The sequence below is a fragment of the Symphalangus syndactylus genome, chromosome 24 (assembly GCF_028878055.3).
Source record: "Symphalangus syndactylus isolate Jambi chromosome 24, NHGRI_mSymSyn1-v2.1_pri, whole genome shotgun sequence".
In the NCBI taxonomy this organism is placed as follows: Eukaryota; Metazoa; Chordata; class Mammalia; order Primates; family Hylobatidae; genus Symphalangus; species Symphalangus syndactylus.
Window position 1 is genome coordinate 12,674,279 of NC_072446.2, and position 12,175 is coordinate 12,686,453.

Sequence of the window (12,175 nt, forward strand, 5' to 3'; positions counted from 1 at the left end):
TGTAAAAAATTTTATTGATACATCAATCATATTTGTACATATATACAGGGTACATGTGATATTTTGTTATATACATAGACTGCGTGATGATCAAGTATTTGGGATGTCCATCACCTCAACTATTTATCATTTCTATGTGTTGGGAACATTTTAAGTTCTCTGTTCTAGCTGTTTTGAAATATACACAACATAGTTGTTAACTGTAGTCACCCTACTCTGCTATAGAACATTAAAACTTATTCCTTCTATCTATCTAATTGTATGTTACTACCCGTTAACCAACCTGTCTTTCTCTCCCCAAACCCTGCCACCCTTCCCAGCCTTTGGAATCTATCAATCATTCTACTGTCTACCTCCATGATATCAACTTTTTTGATCCCACATGAGTGAGAGCATGCGATATTTGTTTTTCTGTGCCTGGCTTATTTCATTTAACATAATAACATCCAGTTCCATACATGTTGTCAAAAATGACTAGATTTTCTTAAGGTGGAATATTCCATTTTGTATGTGTATGTATACACACTGTATTCACATATACATATATACATGCACTACATTTTCTTCATTCATCTGTTGATGGACACTTAGATGATTTTGTGTCTTGGATATTGTTAATAATGCTGCAGTGAACAGGGGAGTGCAGATATCTCTTCAATGTACTGATTTGATTTCCTTTGGCTATATACCTAGAAGTGGCATTTCTGAATCATATAGTTTTTAAAAAATATTTTGAGGAGTCTCCATACTGTTTTCCATAATGGCTGCATTAATTTACATTCCCATCAACAGTATATAAAAGTTCACTTTTCTCCTAATCCTTTCCAGCATGTTTTTATTTTTTTAATAACTATTCTAACTGGAATAAGATGATATCTCATTGTGGTTTTGATTTGCATTTCCCTGTTGATTAATAATGTTGAGCATTTTTTCATATACCTGTTGGCGATTTGTATGTCATCTTTTGAGAAATGTCTATTCATGTCCTTTGTCTGCTTTCTAATGGGATTTTTTTTTTTACTGTTATTTGAGTTTCTTATATATTCTGGATATTAGTCCCTTTTTGGATGAATAGTTTGCAGATATTAATATTTTCTCATATTCCCTGTTGTCTCTTTACTCTGTTGATTTGTTGTGTAGAAGTTTTGTAGTTTAATATAGTCTCATTTGTTTATTTTTGTTATCTGTGCTTTTGAGGTCTTAGCCATAAAATGTTTGCCTAGACCAGTGTCCTGGACTGTTTCTTCTGTGTTTTCTTTGAGTGGTTTTATAGTTTTGGGTCTTACATTTAAGTCTTTATTCTTCAAGTTGATTTTTATATATGGTAAGAAATAGGGGTGCAGTTTCATTCTTTTGCCATATAGATATCCAATTTTCCCAGCACCATTTATTGAAGAGTGTCCTTCCCCCGTTTATGTTCTTGGCACCTTTGTCAAAAATCAGTTGGCTGTAAATACGTGAATTTTTTTCTGGGTTTTCTATTCTTTTCCATTGGTCTATGTGTCTTTTTTTTTTTTTTGAGACGGAGTCTCGCTCTGTCCCCCAGGCTGGAGTGCAGTGGCACAATCTCGGCTCACTGCAAGCTCCGCCTCCGGGGTTCACGCCATTCTCCTGCCTCAGCCTCTCCGAGTAGCTGGGACTACAGGCGCCCGCCACCACGCCCGGCTAATTTTTTTGTATTTTTAGTAGAGACGGGGTTTCACCGTGGTCTCAATCTCCTGACCTCGTGATCCACCCGCCTCGGCCTCCCAAAGTGCTGGGATTACAAGCGTGAGCCACCGCACCCGGCCTGTGTGTCTTTTATACCAATATTATGCTGGTAGTATAACCTTATAATATATTTTGAGGTTAGTGTGATGCCTCCAGCTTTGTTCTTTTTGCTAAGGATTACTTTGGCTATTCAGGTTCTTTTCGGGTTTCACATGAATTTTAGATGGCTTTTACTATTTTTGTGAAAAATGAATAGGGATCGCATTGAGTCTGTAGATTGCTTTGGGCAGTATAGTCATTTTAGCAGTATTAGTCCTTTCTATCCATGAGCATGAGATATCTTTCCATTTGTGTGTGGCCTCTTCAATTTCTTTCATCATTGTTTTGTAGTTTTCCTTGTAGAGGTCCTTCACCTTGGTTAAATTCATTTTCAGGTATTTTTGGTACCTATTTTAAATAAGATTGTTTAAATAAGATTGCCTTCTTGATTTCTTTCTCAGCTAGTCCATTATTAGTTTATAGAAATGCTACTAATTTTTGTATGATTTTGTGTCCTACAACTTTAGTGAATTTATCAGATCTAAGTTTTTTGGTGGAGTCTTTAGGTTTCTCTAGGTATAAGATTATATTGTCTGGAAAGAGGGTAACTTGACTTCCTCTTTTCCAGTTTGGATGCCCTTTCTTTCTGTTGCTCGATTGCTCTGGCTAGGACTAGTATTATGTAAGTCTTCCGTTCATTAATTTGCTGAACTGTAGTGGGAAGACAACCCTTCCCCCAACCCCATTCACTCCATACCTAAACGGACCAAGCACACGCTTAGGGCACCAATGAAACAGGAACACCAAGATAATGAGTAAACTTCAGCTTTTGGTGAACTTGGAATTTTATAATCAGAGATCTAGAAATAAGCCTTTCTAACTTCAGCATACATTAATATTTTGGCTTCCCCAGGCCCACTTGCATCATGTACTTCTTTCTCAGATAAACACTCAAGGGACCCGCTGAGACAGAAATCATCAAACATAGCCTCTGGGACAAGGAGAGTCTTTAAGAATTTTAGGGGTATATTATTCTCATACTCAAACACATCTTCAGACTACCAAAGATACTTCTCCTCATATCATTGTGATCCTCTGGGCACATCAATCACAAAGAACCAGGGAAGTTAGTCCAACATTTTTGCATTTCTCCAAGTTCATGCAATATCTGTGTACATACACCTCATACTCGGCATATGAAGAATGAAGAACAATTAGCAAATTCCTTGCCTGAATGTATAATTTTTCTCTTCCTAAAGGCTTTAAGTCAAGTCTTCTGAAAGTTAATAGAAGCAAGAAGGTGACAAAACTCTACGGACACTCTTGGGCTTAAATCCTGCCAGTCAAGTGTTTGATCACAGACAAGAACTTACCCTCTCTGTGCTCAGCAAATGTCATGCAGAGACTCTGTGACCTACTACCTCCTTGTGTTCTTCCTGCCTAACTGTTCAGTTCAGGCTCCTTAGGAGGTTCTCAGAGATACCTCAAACTGCGCAAGTCCAGGGAGAAAATCTAGAACCTCTTCTATACTGTAGAGGCTTTCTTTTTTTGTTGTTGTTTTTGTTTTCTTTTAAATTTTATTATTATTATACTTTAAGTTTTAGGGTACATGTGCATAGTGTGCAGGTTTGTTACATATGTATACATGTGCCATGTTGGTGTGCTGCACCCATTAACTCGTCATTTAGCATTAGGTATATCTCCTGATGCTATCCCTCCTCCCACCCCACAACAGTCCCCGGAGTGTGATGTTCCCCTTCCTGTGTAGAGGCTTTCTTGAATGCCTCTTTGTCCCCACTGTAGCTCTTTTTGTTTAAACTTGTCAGTTGATCTCTTATGGCAGCCTTGCCCACCTTTGATTTATCCCTTATACCAAGGTTTCTCAATTTCCACAGTCTTGACATTTGGGACTAGATAATCCTTTGTTGTGGGGGCTGTTAGGTGCATTGTGAGATGCTTAGCAGCATCCCTGGCCTCTACCAGTAGATGCCAGTAGCATCCCGAGTTGTGACAATCAAAAATGTCTCTAGACATTGCCATATGTCCCTCGGGGCAAAACTGTTACCTAGCTGAGAACCACTTCTCAATCTGACCCTGAATTATCTATCTTTGAGAAACCAGTATTTACTGCAGTATACCCTTAAATAGTTGAGGGCTCCCATTGTCTATGAATAAACTCCCTGGCATGACATATTTTGCCCTTATTATAACATCCAACACCCCCCCCACCAGCACAGACAGTTATGTACCTTATCTGCTGCTGACAGTCTCGTCCAGGGTTTGTCTGCCCTCCTGTCATAGTCCTGCGCTTTTGCTACTTCCACGTAATCACTGAATCGTATCAGAATTTTTCTGTCTCTTAATTCATCAACAGTGGGTCTCTGATTAAGCTAAAATTAAAGATCATCATAGTTAAGTATCACATGCCAAACTAGCTTTTTTGAAGTACTCTGAACAAACAGCACTTTTCTAAAAAATAAATAAATAAAACTGAAACTGTGAAATATAACCCAAATACAAGCAATCTCTAATGCGAAGGGCTTAAATTATATACTGTACTCTTAAGTCACAATCCCCCTTCCTCCAACATATTTTATCAGAAGGAGTCACACCCCCAGTAGTACATAGCACCGGCTCAAGGAATGGTTAGTGAATTAACTTAGATTTTATGGCATCCCTGGCTTCAGATACAATTAGATAAGCTTTTTTAAAGTACTGATAAAGTTATTATATGTTCAGCTTAGGAAGGATATTCTGTTAATTTCAAGAGAATTATTATGGAGCAGCACAACGAAGAAGGGGAATCCAGAACACCTGAATTTAGAAATGGTCAGGGCTTTAAAAGTAGATTAAGGTTTACAGAGTTGCTACCTGTATTGGCCATAGTAAATGTTAACTGTTTGAGTCACAGATAACAAACCTTTGAGTCTAATAAAGCTTTCTGCAACTGAGGAACTTCTAAACATATTGGAGGTGAACAAAAGCGATGAGTGTAAAATGTGACTAAAACACTGATACCCAGGTATGCTTTTCCTAGACACTGTAAATTAAGAAAATGCCAATCAACTTCCGGCTTCCACCTGAACATAAGTAAAAAATATCACGTGCATTGTGCACCTCTCCAAGTGCTACTGTGCTAGGGAAGAACTTCGTCCATAGGGAACGTCAGAGGGAGTTAATTCATTGTTGCTGAGCAAATATCCTGATTTAACTGATGCCATGTTGTCCAGGAAAACATTATTCATGATCACAGAGTGATACCTAGCATTACCCATCCCACCTGCTACTGAAGCAGCTGTTCTCTAGACCACCTTTTATTATTCAGGCAGTAAAATGCTTATAGTACCTTTCTTGTCAATCTTTGCTTGATTTCTCTTCTTTCTTCTTGCTCTGTCTGATCATTCCTTTCTGTGAAAGATTAAAATAGGAAAAAAAAATAACAAAGAGAAACAGGTTGAAACGTTCTCCTCTTTAGCAGGGAAGTGTACCCAAGATACCCATATTTCTGGGAGCTGAAGGTAAGATATTAAGGAGACCTTTTTCCACATCACTCTTGGTGTTTTTTTTCCCACTTTGTTAGTCACTGCTCAGGAGATCAGGGTCTCATTACATAGAAATACTTGTACTAAGCGAAGCTTTGCTGTCATCCCAACCTGGTCTCTTCAGCCCTTCTGTGCATTAGAAACAACCACAGATACGGCTGCTGTTTGTTTAAGGAAGTAGACATCTCTGTGTCTGTCTTTCTTACTGATTTTCTTTCTCCCCAAATATCTATATTTACATCTAGCACTTAGATGCCACATAAAAAAAGCTCTAGTAGACTAAGTAAATAAATGTATATGTAAATTTCAATATAAATAGCACTGCCACTAATTTTTTTTTTCCTTAACAAGTGTACAGACTTTTTAACCAACATAAAACATGGAACACCTTCTTCAGCTCCTGGGCAGCGTATGCTTGCCTGGAATTTATATGTTCAGACTATATTTCAAATCTTGACACATCTATGAACCTCGCTGACTCTCCATTGCTGAAGCGTGAACACTGTTACATGACAGTGCCTTTTAAAGAAGCCCAAGTCCCTCAGCAAAATTAGCTTTGCTTGGTAAGTTGTGACTATTAACATTCAAGCTGTGCTCGCACCTACACTTGGAAGCTAAAAATAGATCAAAGTGCTGAGATATAGTATAAAATGTAAGCTTCCCCCTGGGATACAAGATAATGGCTGTCCTATTTCTGGTGTTCTCCATTGCTAAATAAAGCCTTAGGTCCCTGACCTGAACATAGCTCCATTCCTAGGAAAGAGATTTCAACAATTAGCACTCCTAGAAACACTGCTAGGTTTTGGTAAGGGAAATCCTGCCACTTGCAGTTAACACAATTTCACATTATTTGCCTTTATTTAAAAGATGCATTTCAAATATTTATACATTTGTGGGATTGGTTATATAAGAGTTTAATGTGCTTTCCAGTAATTTTTTTTTTAAGTGAGTCATCTTGGATTAGGGTGTTTTAGAAAAGGTAATGAAATCCTGTTTGTGCTTAATTCTTTATACAAGTGAGAAACCAGAAGAAATCATACTTTTAAGGTATCATCAGAAAGCTGATACAATTAGAGAAACATTGTGAAAATGTCCAGATAAGGCCAGCCATGAGGGATTTACATGACATAAAATTTTTCAGATTTCTTTAAAATAGGCCATGGGCAACTCCCAAGTGCAGCTTCCATGTGAAAAGATTGAAACAAAGTCAGCTCTTTTTTTTTTTAATGCTGAAAAATGCCATAATTATTATGAAGGTCACCAGCAGGGTCTGTGGAGAATTGATCTTTGAAAGTTCCTGTCAGTGCACTTCTTTATGCCAGGCACTCTGTTGGATACCTCCTCCAAGAAGTCCTCCCTCACAAATATGTTGCAATGATTAAATGAGGGAATATATACTAAGTACTGAATACAGTCCCTGGCACAGATTGGGCCTAATAAAGAATTACCATCACCATATAAAGGGGCCCCTGCTCTTCTGCTTTTCTATCCATGTTATAGTGTTACATGGGCAGAGTTTTGAGTGCTCCTCAGATATGGTTGCAATTAGTCATGAGTTCCCCCTTGAAGCAAATACAAAAGTGACATTCTAAGAATTGACTACAAGAAGAAAATACAATATAGTATGAGTGCTTGAAGTCCTGTGTATCAGGAGCCTGTGAGTATGATGTTTCATACTAGGCTATGTGTAGTTACCCTATTCTCATCTCCACAGAACAAAAGAAAAACCAAACACCCACCACAAACCTAGCAGTAAAATTCTCAGGTCCTCCCACTCAGGACACTAGAGAGGGCTTCCGAGCTAAGGACAAACCTACATTCACTGATGAAGGCACAGTGTTTATGGCGGGATTGCCATGGCCACCGCAGAGGAAACCCATTTTCCCTTTTGTGCACTGAAGGTAAGGGCAGGCAGTTCAGTTATGCACTTGCTGGCTCCCTATTCACCAAAGATAGTTCTATTTCTAAGGCTCTGATATTTATTTCCAAAGAATAACACAATTAGAAGCACTTGCTGATGGGAACACCTGGTTGCCCACAATAGCAAGGAAGAGGCTGCTACTGAAAGAAGACATGGTTCCTGGGTTAAAAGTCTGGGCTGTAGTACTCCCTTCCTGTTGCTGACAGCAGGCTACTTGGAATGTGGTGCTTCCTGTGTCTTGAACTTGCCTGGTTCAAGTCTGGACTGCTACTTTTAGTAGCATCTGCAACTTACAAGCTTTATAAATAAGTGACTTAATTTTTAAAAATTCAAATATTTGGCAACTGAAACAGCTTGACTTTTCTGTCTGCCTACTTAATTAAGCATGTTATCAATGAAAAGCTTTTCTTTAAATCCTCGGAGATGGTATAGTTAACATAGAACAGTAGTTACTATATCTTAAGTTTAAAAAGTAAAACGAAGAAGTCTTTATCTGAGGGTTATTTTCAACAATATAAAGGAGGGGATTGTTTTAGGCAGTTAATGAAGTCATTGAGGCAAAGAAAGGAGGGAGGAATCAATTCAAGTTCAGTACCCAGACCAACAAGGGGTATTTTCTGACAGAAAGTCTGCTTGGTACCATTATAACTTCATAAAAAGATGTTCACAAATAAGAGAACAAACTCAGAGAAAGTCTGCAGTATTCATCACATAAAGAGAAAAAAAGTCCTTTCAAAATCCAAGCCATTAGAAGACACTTTCTGTAGAAAATGTTTTAAAAACTGAAAATGACTAGATAAAGAACTATTGGAGAAACACTTTTTCAAGAGGTTTGGCCACCCCTAAATCACTGACTTTATGGAATATTTAATGGAATATAGTGCCCTAGAGCATGGAGGTTACTCATGAATACCTATGCTCAGCATATGCTATAATTGTCCACCTAACAGGAAATGCAAGGGGGCGCAAGGCTGGGAGCGACACAGGGTCCTGGAACCTCAAAGTCCTGAGCCACAGGAAAGCTTCCTATGGCTTCACTGTTTCCCGGAGCTGACTGCTTTATTCCTCCCAAGTGTAACAGGCAAGGGGCGTGTCCTTCTCTAGTGTGTTCATGCGGTTCATGCTTTGTGATTTCTGTAGCCATGAAGAACCCCGACCCAAACTGCCAGGAAGACCTGCTTGAAACCTAACGCGCTTAGACATATGGGACTAACCCTGAAAATAAGAACATCTTTATGCTAAGAGGAGAGGAGTTTTTTTTAATTAAAAAAAAAATGTTTCTAGGTATATCAGCTTTCCTTTGGGGCTTGCTTTCAGAATTCCTCAGCAGCTCAGGTTTACTGGGAGCATGGAGCATTCTGCTTGCAGAGAAGGGCTGGGTTATGGGAACTCAGGATTTGTGCAACAGCCTCACCACACGTGAAGGAAAACCTCTAGAGGAATCACCAGCTACTCACGTTTCAAGATATTTCTTCTCTCCAGCTCTTCCACGGCAGGTCTTTGGCTCAGCCGTCTGCGGAAAAACACTAAAATTACATTTTGCACCATAGTGGCTGCCTGCAAATTCCACCTGGGGTCTGCAAGAATGAGAGGTGGCTGGCACACCCCTATAGATCGCCTCCCAAAATTGGGAGGAGAGAAAGTGAACCTTTGGTTGTTGCCTCTTGCTGGCAAAATCAAGTCAGACTTCCAGGTGATAGTGAAAGCTCTCCCGTCACAGAGCTAATACTAGGGTAGTCCTTGCTCCAACTCCGCATGTGCAGGTCTTCATTTCTCTGATCTGTCGCCCAAACCTTGCCTGGTCTGGACTGTTCACCGGAGCAGTGTATTTAAGCAGCGAGGAGATCTGTTCAGGAAATTCTTTTTCCTGCCCATTGGCTTAGGGAGGGGTGGGTAGCACCACCTGTTTTCAGGCTTCTGGATCCAGAGATGCTGGGAGATCCACGCTTCCCAGCACTGCCTCCCTTGTCAGCATAGGAGACACCAGCTGTGGGAGCACTGATCTCTCCTTCCGGCTTTCTGCCTGCTGAACTGCTGAGTAGAGCCGCCTGTGCCCAGCCCAGCCCAGCACAGGGGGAGTGTCTAAAGAGATCTAAGGGGCCTCCCGCCTCTTGTCAGCACGCATGCAGCTCAGCTCGAGCGCTGAATAAAAACTGGGAATCTCTTCCAGCCAGCGCAGCTAACAGAGCTGAGCCCACCCACACGCGTTCCCCTCCCACCATCAGCCCAGACGGAGTGTGCGATGTGAAGACAAATTATTATTTCTTTTTCAAGTGGTCTCTCATTGAGGAAGTTGGAGGATGCGGCCAACAACAGTCACCACCAAAAAACATAAAGGGCTTGTCAGGAGAAGGAGGCATCTTTATCCAAAATTAATGCCAAGCTCTGATTATTTTTGTGACTACAATAATATTGTCCTTGGGCCAGAGCCAGAAACCTTCCCACTTCCAGATCCTCTAACCACAGCAGGGAGACAACAGCGCCCAGGATTTGAATGCCCAGAATTTAGGGCCATAATATTTTGCCCCAGTGAGGATGTTGCCTCCATTTAAAAATTATTTATCTCCTATTTATAATCCTTGTCCCAGCAGAAAGCCTAGGGTGTTGCGGGGCTCAGCCGCTCCTCCCTCCCCACTAGAACACAACCCTTTGTGGTTCTGCTTCCCTGGGGGCTTTGTCTTCTGGCTCTGTGGGTGGTTGCTTCCACATCGTATCTCGATGTTCAGTGAGACTTGAACCTCCCCCCTGACAATTCCTGGCTGGAATCCTCCCCAGTCCCAAACAATGTGTGCAAAGCCTAGCTCACTAAGTGTTGCTCCTGCAATCTGGTCAAAACACCCCAAAGGCCATTCATTCAAGCACTCAGGAAACGACTATGAAATATTTGCTATATGCCAGGCACTGTTCCAAGCCCCCAGAACACAGTGCTGAATACGGGAAGCCTTCCCTGCCCTTGGGAAGCTCATAGTCTAGAACAAGTTTGTCTAACCCGTGGCCTGCAGGCTGCATGCAGCTCAGGACAGCTTTGAAGGAGGCCCAACACAAATTCATAAACTTTCTGAAAACAAATTATGAGGGTTTTTTTGCAATTATTTTTAGCTCATCAACATCGTTAGTGTATTTTATGTGTGGCTTGAGACAATTTTTCTTCCAATGTGACCCAGGGAAGCTGAAAGATTGGGACAGCCCTGGTCTAGAGGTAAAGGCAGACAAACGAACAAAATCATCTCAGAGAGTGGTGAATGCCGTGGAGGAAATGGGGGATATGGTGGGTGAGTGGTTGGGCAGGGGCAGATACATTCAGAATCTGGCAGAGATACATTTCGCCGAGACCCAAATGAAGAGAAGAAACCAGTGTGGGAAGACCACAGCTCTCTCCGCAGCATCTCTTAACTGTTCACACACTGGGCTTAAACACTGAGGGAGTGAGGATGGGGGGAAATCAAGGCAGGCTTTATGGAAGAGGAAACTTCTGAGAGAGTTACACAGAATCCACTTGGTACAGCAGTGTCTGCAAGGGTCTTGGAGAAGGAATTAGGTAAAGGAAGAGAAATCATCAGGAAATTGGAGTTGTCTGGGGTCTCCCCTTAGAGCTGGGCACTCAGCATTAGCTCGCTTCTCAATGTATCTGAGTCTCTGTTAACAGGGAATGGTAAGAGTACCCAACAGCCTCTGTGTCTGAATAATGGTGGGGCAGACCACCATAGGAAAAGCAGGAACAAGCCAGATCCTTGGCCCCAATACTGCCCACAGAAGGGCTCGGAAGCAGGAAGGAGATGGGGTGGAGGGGGAAGGCACACAGGCACTTTTAGAGCAATAGAAATGAAAAATCCCTGAAGCCCAGCAAGAGTGAATGCACCATGAATCTTTCACCCATGAAAAGGTACACTTCCTTTGCACAGCTCCTCTGGCTAAGAGGGAGAGGCTGTGTGTAGGAATGGGATCCTGGGAAGTAAAACATGGAGTCCTAATAAGTAAGCAACAATGAGGAAGGGGTCCTAGGTGGGGGAGAGGAATTGTTCTGAGAGCCAGCTAATCACAGACAACCCACTGGCATGACATCCTATTTCCAAATATCTTGTTCCACTTGAAGCCCCAGCAGCACGACCTTATCTGCACATAAGCCCCTCTGGCACAACCCTATAAAACTTCCCTCCAGCCCCTGCCTCTTTGCAGCAGCCTCTTCTCTGCTATGCTGCCCATTGCACCCTTGCAATGGATCTTCATACTTTCTCTAATAAATTTGCCTTTCTTTACCTACAACTGCCTTGGTAAACTCTTTCACTGTCCGTGATGCTGGCCCCAGCCACTTGTATTTTATGTGTGGCTCAAGACAATTCTTGAGCCAGCTGCCCAGCCAGGAACACCCACAGGGACACCTGGGGAGTGAGGCTGTGCATTTCCTCCAATCTGAGAAGTACCCTGAATGTCCCTGGAGGCTGGTGTCCACTGGCATGGCCCCCGAACAAGGCTTCCCCCATCCTTTTTTGGAACCTCGTCTTTCTCATCTAAAATGAGAATTAGTACCAGACCCTCTTAATGAGAATTAAATGAGATAATGCACAAAAATGTTTGTGACAATGCATGCTTAGGATTTAGTAATTTCTCAAGAAAACCCAACCCGTGACTTGCCAGCTGGTCGCGGACCGTGTTCCCAGAAAAGCATTTCATCCAACTGATACACCTCAGGAAAGCGTGGACATCAAGCCAGCAAAAACTGTGCAACTGGTCCCAAGGTGCAGAGGCAGTCTGGTGGTCCAATCGCTCACTGCAGGGCTTCATCTAGCTGCCAAGCTTCTCACTGAATGTCACCAGGGCACCCCTGAATGGTCTAGAATATGCAGTCCTCTGGGTAGACACAGCCCCAGAGGCACAGGGTTGTAAACAGAGCAAAAGCGTGCTCAGGCCAGGACCCCACTGGCTTGTCACTAGCCTGCCTCTACCTACAGAGTGCCAGGACCCC

General features: G+C 41.8%; 2 protein-coding genes across 6 annotated transcripts in view; one reads left to right on the plus strand and one right to left on the minus strand.

The window, feature by feature from the left end:
- Nucleotides 1-8,653, plus strand: part of SYCP2 (synaptonemal complex protein 2) — a 101,456-nt gene extending 92,803 nt beyond the window's left edge. The window contains exons 43-44 of the transcript XR_008654597.2: nucleotides 5,643-5,854; nucleotides 8,353-8,653. The gene's annotated coding sequence lies outside the window, so the exon portion shown is untranslated. The remainder of the gene's footprint in view (nucleotides 1-5,642; nucleotides 5,855-8,352) is intronic.
- Nucleotides 1-12,175, minus strand: part of PHACTR3 (phosphatase and actin regulator 3) — a 273,840-nt gene that overhangs the window by 2,712 nt on the left and 258,953 nt on the right. For all 5 annotated transcript variants that reach the window (XM_055266142.2, XM_055266145.2, XM_055266141.2 and 2 more), the window contains exons 9-11: nucleotides 8,670-8,725; nucleotides 5,096-5,157; nucleotides 3,999-4,139 (exon numbers count right to left, since the gene is read on the minus strand). In XM_055266142.2, coding sequence (XP_055122117.2) covers nucleotides 3,999-4,139; nucleotides 5,096-5,157; nucleotides 8,670-8,725 — 259 coding nt within the window. The remainder of the gene's footprint in view (nucleotides 1-3,998; nucleotides 4,140-5,095; nucleotides 5,158-8,669; nucleotides 8,726-12,175) is intronic.